The sequence below is a fragment of the Arachis stenosperma genome, chromosome 3, assembly GCF_014773155.1.
Source record: "Arachis stenosperma cultivar V10309 chromosome 3, arast.V10309.gnm1.PFL2, whole genome shotgun sequence".
Classification (NCBI taxonomy): Eukaryota; Viridiplantae; Streptophyta; class Magnoliopsida; order Fabales; family Fabaceae; genus Arachis; species Arachis stenosperma.
Genome location: NC_080379.1, coordinates 47708255 through 47718617, shown reverse-complemented (window position 1 = coordinate 47718617; position 10363 = coordinate 47708255). Strand labels below are relative to the sequence as shown.

General features: G+C 39.9%; 1 protein-coding gene across 1 annotated transcript; it reads right to left on the bottom strand.

The window, feature by feature from the left end:
• Positions 1 to 7552: 7552 nt before the first annotated feature.
• On the bottom strand, positions 7553 to 8857 carry LOC130966059 (uncharacterized). Its single transcript, XM_057890818.1, has one exon. It carries the CDS (start codon positions 8855 to 8857, stop codon positions 7553 to 7555), a length of 1305 nt encoding a protein of 434 aa, XP_057746801.1.
• Positions 8858 to 10363: the final 1506 nt, after the last annotated feature.

The window sequence follows — 10363 nt, the reverse complement described above, 5'->3', positions numbered from 1 at the left end:
CTTCTAAAGAAGTGTTGAGTTGTTCCCAATAGTTGTTTGGAGGAAAGTGCATCCCTTGAGGTATCTCAGGGATTTCTTGATGATGAACTTCCTCATGTACCTCTTGAGGACCGTGAGGAGCTTCTCTTGCTTGCTCCATCCTTTTCTTGGTGATGGGCTTGTCTTCTTCAATGGAGACATCTCCTTCTATGATAACTCCAGCTGAGTAACATAGATGGCAATTAAGGTGAGGAAAAGCTAGCCGTGCCATAGGTGAGGGCTTGTCGGCTATTTTGTAGATTTCATTGGAGATGACCTCATGAACTTCTACTTCCTCTCCAATCATGATGCTATGAATCATGATGGCCCGATCTACAGTAACTTCAGATCGGTTACTAGTAGGAATGATGGAGCGTTGAATGAACTCCAACCATCCTCTAGCTATAGGCTTGAGGTCCAGTCTTCTTAGTTGGACTGGCTTGCCTTTGGAGTCTCTTTTCCACTGAGCTCCTTCCACACAAATGTCCATAAGGACTTGGTCCAACCTTTGATCAAAGTTGACCCTTCTAGTGTAGGGGCGTTCATCACCTTGCATTATAGGCAAGTGGAATGCCAACCTTACATTTTCCGGACTGAAATCCAAGTATTTCCCCCTAACCATTGTGAGATAATTCTTTGGACTTGGGTTCATACCTTGGTCATGGTTCCTAGTGATCCATACATTGGCATAGAACTCTTGAACCATTAAGATTCCGACTTGTTGCATGGGGTTGGTTAAGACTTCCCAACCTCTTCTTCGGACTTCATGTCGGATCTCCGGATACTCATTTTTCTTGAGCTTGAAAGGGACCTCAGGGATCACCTTCTTCTTTGCCACAACATCATAGAAGTGGTCTTGATGGCTCTTGGAGATGAATCTTTCCATCTCCCATGACTCGGAGGTGGAAGCTTTTGTCTTCCCTTTTCCTTTTCTAGAGGATACTCCGGCCTTAGGTGCCATTGGTAATGGAAAAACAAAAAAAAAGCTTATGCTTTTACCACACCAAACTTAAAATTTTGCTCGCCCTCGAGCAAAAAAGAAAAGAAGAGTAGAAGAAGAAGAAGAAAATATGGTAGAGGGGGAGAGAGGTAGGTTCGGCTATGTGGGAGAAGAAGGGGTTGTGTTGTGTGAAAATGAAGTAGAAGGGAAGGGCATTTATAGGGAGAGGGGAGGGTGGGTGTTCGGCCAATTTGGGTGGGAATGGGTGGGTAATTGAATTTGAATTTTATGAAGGTAGGTGGGGTTTATGGGGAAGAGTGGGGTGATGTGAATGGTGAATGGGGGAATTGGGAAGAGGAATTGAGGTGATTGGTGATGGGTGTTGGGAAGTGTGACATGGGGAGTAGGAAAAATGAGATTTAGGATTAGGAGAGTGTGATTAGGATTAAAAGGTAAGGTGGGAATATGTTAGGTGGGGATCCTGTGGGGTCCACAGATCCTGAGGTGTAAAGAAATACCATTCCTTCACCCTATAGGCATGTAAAATGCCTTCATGCATCATTCTGGCGTTCAAACGCCCATTGGTGCATGTTCTGGGCGTTCAACGCCCATGTAATGCATGTTTCTGGCGTTGAACGCCAGTTTCATGCTTGTTACTGGCGTTCAGCGCCAGCTTTTCTCCTCTAGGCACATTCCTGGCGTTCAACGCCAGGATGTTGCTTGTTTCTGGCGTTCAGCGCCAGAATGGTGCTCTGTTCTGGCGTTGAACGCCAGCTAGATGCATCTTACTGGCGTTGAACGCCAGCCTGTGCGTCCTCCAGGGTGAAAATTTTTTTTCTTCTGTTTTTGACTCTGTTTTTAATTTTTTTGATTTTTTCGTGACTCCTCATGATCATGTACCTAATAAAACACAGAATAACAATAATATAGAATAAAGTAAAAATTAGATAAATAAAATTTGGGTTGCCTCCCAACTAGCGCTTCTTTAATGTCAATAGCTTGACAGTGGCTCTCATGGAGCCACAAGGTGATCAGGTCAATTTCAGTGTAGTCCCAACACCAAACTTAGAGTTTGGATATGGGATCTTAACACCAAACTTAGAGTTTGGTTGTGGCCTCACAACACCAAACTTAGAGTTTGACTGTGTGGGCTCTTCTTGACTCTGAACTGAGAGAAGCTCTTCATGCTTACTCTCTTTTGTCACAGAGGGATGGCCATGTGCCTTAAACACAAGGTAGTCCCCATTCAATTGAAGGACTAATTCCCCTCTGTTGACATCTATCACAGCTCCTGCTGTGGCTAGGAAAGGTCTTCCAAGGATGATGCAATCATCCTCTTCCTTCCTAGTGTCTAAGATTATGAAATCAGCAGGGATGTAAAGGCCTTCAACCTTTACTAGCACGTCCTCAACTATTCCATAGGCTTGTCTCAACGACTTGTCAGCCAGTTGTAATGAGAACAAGGCAGGTTGTACCTCAATGATCCCCAGCTTCTCCATTACAGTGAGTGGCATTAGATTTATCCCTGATCCCAGATCACACAGAGCTTTTTCAAAGATCATGGTGCCTATGGTACAAGGTATTAAGAACTTGCCAGGATCTTGTTTCTTTTGAGGTAGAATTTTCTGAATCCAAGTATCCAGTTCATTAATGAGCAAGGGAGGTTCACTTTCCCAAGTCTCATTACCAAACAACTTGGCATTCAGCTTCATGATAGCTCCTAAATATTGAGCAACTTGCTCTCCAGTTACATCTTCATCCTCTTCAGAGGATGAATATTCTTCAAAGCTCATGAATGGCAGAAGGAGATTTAATGGAATCTCTATGGTCTCTATATGAGCCTCAGATTCCTTTGGATCCTTAATAGGAAATTCCTTCTTGCTTGAGGGACGTCCCAGGAAGTCTTCCTCACTAGGATTTTCGTCCTCTTTCTCCCTTGTGCATTCGGCCACATTGATCACATCAATGGCCTTGCACTCTCCTTTTGGATTCTCTTCTGTATTACTTGGGAGAATACTGGGAGGAGTTTCAATGACTTTCTTACTCAGCTGGCCCACTTGTGCCTCCAGATTTCTAATGGAGGATCTTGTTTCATTCATGAAACTGAAAGTGGCCTTTGACAGATCAGAGACTACATTGACTAAATTAGAAGTGTTTTGTTCAGAATTCTCTGTCTGTTGCTGAGAAGATGATGGATATGGCTTGCTGTTGCCCAGCCTGTTGCGTCCACCATTGTTAAAACCTTGTTGAGGTTTTTGTTGATCCTTCCATGAGAAATTTGGATGATTTCTCCATGATGAGTTATAGGTGTTTCCATAAGGTTCACCCATGTAATTAACCTCTGCCATGGTAGGGTTCTCAAGATCATAAGCTTCTTCAGAAGCTGCCTCTCTAGTACTGTTGGATGCATGTTGCAATCCATTCAGATTTTGAGAGATCATGTTGACCTGTTGAGTCAACACTTTATTCTGAGCCAATATGGCATTCAGAGTATCAATTTCAAGAACTCCTTTCTTTTGAGGTATCCCATTGTTCACGGAATTCCTCTCAGAAGTATACATGAATTGGTTGTTTGCAACCATGTCAATGAGTTCTTGAGCCTCTTCAGGCGTTTTCTTCAGGTGAATAGATCCACCTGCAGAATGATCCAATGACATTTTCGAAAATTCAGAGAGACCATAATAGAATATATCTAAAATGGTCCATTCTGAAAACATGTCAGATGGACATCTTTTGGTCAGCTGCTTGTATCTTTCCCAAGCTTCATAGAGGAATTCACCATCTTTTTGTTTGAAGGTTTGAACATCCACTCTCAGCTTGCTCAGCTTTTGAGGAGGAAAGAATTTATCCAAGAAGGCAGTGACCAGCTTATCCCATGAGTCCAGGCTATCCTTGGGTTGTGAATCCAACCATACTCTAGCTCTGTCTCTTACAGCAAAAGGGAAAAGCATGAGTCTGTAGACTTCAGGATCAACCCCATTCGTCTTTACAGTCTCACAGATCTGCAAGAACTCAGTTAAAAACTGATAAGGATCTTCAGATGGAAGTCCATAAAACTTGCAGTTTTGTTGCATTAATGCAACTAGCTGAGGTTTCAGCTCAAAGTTATTGGCTCCAATGGCAGGAATGGAGATGCTTCTTCCATCAAACTTGGACGTTGGTTTTGTGAAGTCACCAAGCATTCTCCTTGCATTATTATTATTTTCGGCTGCCATCTCCTTCTCTTGTTCGAAAATTTCTGAAAGGTTGTTTCTAGATTGTTGTAATTTAGCTTCTCTTAATTTTCTCTTCAGAGTCCTTTCAGGTTCTGGATCAATTTCAACAAGAGTGCCTTTATCCTTGTTCCTGCTCATATGAAAGAGAAGAAAACAAGAAAAGAAGAGGAATCCTCTATGTCACAGTATAGAGATTCCTTTATGTTAGTAGAAAAAGAAGGGGTAGAAGAATGAAGAGGGAGATTCGGATTTTTGGATGAAGAGAGGTGGAGAGAAGTGTTAGTAATTAAATAATTAAATAGAAGAAGAAAAGAGAAGGGATATTTCGAAAATAATTTTTAAAAAGGGGTTAGTGATTTTCGAAAATTAGAGATAAAATGTAATTAAAATTAAAACATGAAACAATTAGTTAATTAAAAAGAATTTTTGAAAAAGGGATGAGATATTTTCGAAAATTAGAGAGGGAAAAGTAGTTAGGTGGTTTTGAAAAAGATAAGAAACAAACAAGAAGTTAGTTAGTTGATTGAAAAAGACTTGAAATCAAAATTGAAAAAGATAAGAAGATAATAAGTTAGATAAGATATTTTGAAATCAAATTTTGAAAAAGATAAAATTTTTGAAAAAGATCAAATAAAAGATAAAAAAGATTTAATTCAAAAATTTTGAAATTATTTACTTCACTAACAAGAAACTACAAGATAAGATTCTAGAACTTAAAGATTGGACATTTCTTAACAAGAAAGTAACAAACTTCAAATTTTTGAACCAATCACATTAATTATTAGTGAATTTTCGAAAATATGATGTAAAGATAAGGAAAAGATTTTGAAAATAATTTGAAAAATGTTTTTGAAATTTTCGAAAAAATAAAAAAAATAAAAAAGATATGATTTTTGAAAAAGATTTTTGAAAAGATAAGATTTTTTTAAAATTGAAAATTTTTTGACTTGACTTGTAAGAAACAACTAATTTTAAAAATTTTTGACCAAATCAACCCAAAATTTCGAAAATTTGGAGGGAAATAAGGAAAAGATATTTTTGATTTTTGAATTTTTAATTATGAGAGAGAAAAACAACAAAAATGCTCAATGCATGAAATTTTTAGATCAAAACAATGAATGCATGCAAGAATGCTATGAATGTCAAGATGAACACCAAGAACACTTTGAAGATCATGATGAACATCAAGAACATAATTTTGAAAAATTTTTGATGCAAAGAAAACATGCAAGACACCAAACTTAGAAATCTTTAATGCATGGATTCTAACAAACAAAGAATGCACATGAAAAACAACATAAGACACAAAACAAGAAATCATCAAGATCAAACAAGAGGACTTGTCAAGAACAACTTGAAGATCATGAAGAACATCATGAATGCATGGGATTTTCGAAAAAATGCAAGAAAAATTTTTAAAGCATGCAATTGACACCAAACTTAAAAATTGACTCAAGACTCAAACAAGAAACACAAAATAATTTTTTATTTTTATGATTTTATGAATTTTTTTTGAATTTTTATTAATTTTTTCGAAAATAAAGTTTAGAAAAACGAAAAATAAAAGAAAAATTTTGAAAAAGATTTTTGAAAAGAAAATTACCTAATCTGAGCAACAAGATGAACCGTCAGTTGTCCATACTCGAACAATCCCCGGCAACGGCGCCAAAAACTTGGTGGACGAAATTGTGATCCATGTTCTAACTATTTTGAGAGAAATCATTATTATGGCACTGGTTGAATTCACAACTCCGTTCAACTAACCAGCAAGTGTACTGGGTCGTCCAAGTAATAAACCTTACGTGAGTAAGGGTCGATCCCACAGAGATTGTTGGTATGAAGCAAGCTATGGTTACCTTGTAAATCTCAGTTAGGCAGATTAAATATTGTTTATGGTTTTGGAAATTAATAAAGAAGAAAATAGATAAAATAATAAAAGGGATAGAACACTTATGCAGATTCATTGGTAGGAATTTCAGATAAGCATATGGAGGTACTGTATGGCTCAAGGACGCCTGCTCTCCTACTGCTTCAACTCATTCCTTCTTACTCCTTTCCATGGCAAGCTGTATGTAGGGCATCACCGTTGTCAGTGGCTACATCCCATCCTCTCAGTGAAAATGGTCCTCTGCGGCTGTCACTCGCATGGCTAATCATCTGTCGGTTCTCAATCAGGTTGGAATAGAATCCATTGATTCTTTTGCGTTTGTCATCACGCCCAGCCTTCAGGAGTTTGAAGCTCGTCATAGTCATTCAATCCTAGAATCCTACTCGGAATACCATAGACAAGGTTTAGACTTTCCGGATTCTCATGAATGCCGCCATCTATCTAACTTATACCACGAAGATTCTGTTGGGGAATCCAAGAGATACACATTCAAGCTCTGTTGCATGTAGAACGGAAGTGGTTGTCAATCACGCGCGTTCATAAGTGAGAACGATAATGAGGGTTATCTAATCATCACATTCATCATGTTCTTGGGTGCGAATGAATATCTTGGAATAAGAATAAGAGAGAATTGAATAAAAGAAAATAGAACTGCATTAATACTTGAGGTACAGCAGAGCTCCACACCCTTAATCTATGGTGTGCAGAAACTCCACCGTTGAAAATACATAAGTAAAAGGTTCAGGCATGGCCGAATGGCCAGCCCCCAAAATGTGATCACAGGATTCAAAATACAATCCAGGATGATAATATGATAGTAAAAAGTTCTATTTATAATAAACTAGCTCCTAGGGTTTACATGAGTAAGTAATTGATGTATAAATCCACTTCCGGGGCCCACTTGGTGTGTTTGGGCTGAGCTTGATCAATCCACGAGCTGAGGCTTCTCTTGGAGTTGAACTCCGAGTTATGACGTGTTTTGGGCGTTCAACTCCGGATCATGACGTTTTTCTGGCGTTTAACTCCAGACAGCAGCATGTACTTGGCGTTCAACGCCAAGTTACATCGTCAATTTCCAAATAAAGTATGGACTATTATATATTGCTGGAAAGACCTGGATGTCTACTTTCCAACGCCGTTAAGATCGCGCCATTTGGAGTTCTGTAGCTCCAGAAAATCCATTTTGAGTGCAGGGAGGTCAGATTCCAACAGCATCAGCAGTCCTTTTTGTCAGCCTTTTTCAGAGTTTTGCTCAAGTCCCTCAATTTCAGCCAGAAATTACCTGAAATCACAGAAAAACACACAAACTCATAGTAAAGTCCAGAAATGTGAATTTAACATAAAAACTAATGAAAACATCCCTAAAAGTAGCTTGAATTTACTAAAAACTACCTAAAAATAATGCCAAAAAGCGTATAAATTATCCGCTCATCACCTTCTTTGGGATTGAATGGATGGTTTTGCATCATCTTCTAACAGTATTTTATGCATTCATATAGCTGAACTGATTCCCTTCAGGTCAGCAAGGGTCCATCCGATGGCGTCCTTATGCTCCCACAGCACCTTGAGCAGTTCATCCTCTTGATCTTGGCTGAGGCACGAGCTTATAATCACTGGGTAGTTTTCATTTTCTCCTAGGTATGCATATTTGAGAGTGGGTGGCAATGCTTTAAGTTCAACCTTGGGTGCTTCTGACTTTTCAGTCTCTTCCTTTGGTGCATCTTGAACGTGACTCTCTGCTGTGGCAACCTCCTCACTTGGTATATACTCCTCCTCCATTGATCTCTCGGGCTCTTCATGCTCTTCTTCTTCGAAACACTCCTGGACTTCTTCTTCAAGTGCGTCTATCCTCATGCGTTCCCCTAATTGTTCTGGTGGGTAACTCATTGCCTTGAACACATTGAATGTCATCTTTTCATTGTGTAATCTCAAGGTAAGATCACCTTTTTGGACATCAATGATAGCTCCAGCAGTAGCCAAGAACGGCCTTCCCAGAATAATGGAGGTTTTGGCTTCCTCCTGCATGTCCAACACTACAAAATCTGCCGGGAATATGAAGTCTCCTACTTTCACCAACAAATCCTCTACTATGCCATGAGGGAATTTGAACGATCGATCTGCCAGTTGTAAGGCCATTTTTGTTGGTTTAGCCTCCTCGATCTCCATCTTCCTCATCATTGCTACTGACATCAAATTGATGCTGGCTCCTAAGTCACAAAGGGCCTTCTCTACTGTGATTTCCCCTATAATACAAGGGATCTGAAAGCTCCCAGAATCCTTCAACTTCTGGGGTAGTTTGTGCTGGATGACGGCACTACATTCTTCAGTTAGTATCACAGTCTCATTGTTCTTCCAGCTTCTCTTCTTAGTCATCAGCTCCTTCAGGAATTTGGCATAGAGTGGCATTTGTTCTATTGCTTCAGCAAAGGGTATGTTGATTTGTAGTTTCTTAAAGATTTCCAAGAATCTCACGAATTGGTTGTCATCTTCCTTTTTCTTCAATTGCTGAGGATATAGAGCTCTTGAGATGTTCAGTTTTGGCATCCCTTTTTCTTTTTGTGGACTTGAAGTGGGAGTTTGAACTCCATCTTGCTCTTCTTCCTTTTCAGTTGAGCCTTCTTCTTGTGGTTTTTGGGAGAGTTCCTTAAGTTCCTTCCCACTCCTAAGTGTTATAGCTTGACATTCCTCCTCTTTGCTTGAATTGTTATTATTGCAGAAGTTGTGGTTAGAAAGCTGCTTGAATAGATAACCAATTTGTGTCTCCAGTTTCTTGATGGCAGCATTTTGATTCTGCATGTTTGACTGCACTTCCTCTCAAAATACCTTACTGTTTCCGACGTTCTTGCATACTCCTTCAAGTAAGGTTTCAAGCTTAGAGAGTCTGTCATCAATTGATGGTAAATTGGGATTAGAGGTGGAAGGATGAGAGGTGTTGTTGTGGGGGTGTTGATATGTCCTCTGTGTGAATTGTTGATGAGCTGCATTGTTGTTGAAGTTGTAACGTCTCTGGTCTTGGCTTTGCTCTTGCTGATTCCCCCACCCAAAGTTTGGGTGGTTCCTCCATCCAGAGTTGTATGTCTTGGAGTATGGATCATGGTTCTGTCTAGGTGAATTCCCAATGTAGTTGGCTTGCTCAAGGTCCTCTTCTTCAACTTCTTCTTGGGTTGTTGATGAGGTGGTGATTGCTGCCACGTGGTTCCTTTCCATCTTCTTGGTTAGGTCAACTAACTGTTTGGTAATGAGCTTGTTCTGAGCCAGCAGAGCATCTACATTATTTAGCTCCATTACTCCCTTAGTGTTCCCTCTTTCGGAAGCATAGAAGTAGTCATTCTCAGCTACAGTTTCAATGACATCTATGGCTTCTTCAATGGTCTTCTTCTTGTTCAAGGATCCTCCAGAGGAATGATCTACTGCCTTCTTTGATTCATATGACAAGCCTTCATAGAAGATGTGCAGTTGGACCCACTCATTGAACATCTCTGGTGGGCATCTCCTCGTTAGGTCTTTGAACCTTTCCCAAGCTTCATAAAATGTCTCCCCATCTTGCTGTCTGAACGTCTGTACTTCGGTTCTCAGCCTATTGATCCTTTGAGGGTGGTAAAACCTTGCCAAAAACTTATTCACTACCTCCTCCCAATTTGTCAGGCTTTCTTTTAGGAAGGATTCAAGCCATTTGAATGCCTTGTCCCTGAGAGAAAATGGGAACAAGAGCAGCCTATAGACATCCTGGTGGACTCCATTGGACTTCACTGTGTCACAAATCCTCAAGAAGATGGTCAAATGTTGATTCGGATCTTCTTGAGCACCTCCTCCAAATGAGCAATTATTCTGCACAAGAGTGATGAGCTGAGGTTTTAGCTCGAAATTGTTGGCATGTATGGTGGGCTTCTGAATGCTGCTCCCACAATTGCCTGGGTTGGGATTGATATAAGAGCTTAACAATCTTCTATCCTCCCCAACATTATTTGCTCTACCTCCTCCCCCATGGTTATTAGTCTCTTCTTCATGTTGGTTTTCTATGTTGCCTTCCATGTTTAGTTCAAAGTGTTCCCCCTCCTCTTCGGCACCGATTGCACGTTTCCCTCTTGCTTCCCTCCTTAATCTAACGAGGGTCCTCTCTGGTTCAGAATCGAAAGAAGTTGAAGCCCCGCTTCTTCTCCCTGTCATACAATTAACAAGTACAAGCAAGGAAAAACTATGTGCAGAGAGTATTGCTGTTAGAATTACTGTTAGTTGTCAGTGATGCAATATATCGAACAGTTAGTGGGTTAGCAAACTGAATTGTAAATAACAAAGAAAAAC

Coding starts and splice junctions, on each gene's coding strand:
- LOC130966059 (XM_057890818.1), bottom strand. CDS start 8,857: ATGCAGAATCAAAATGCTGCCATCAAGAAACTGGAGACACAAATTGGT.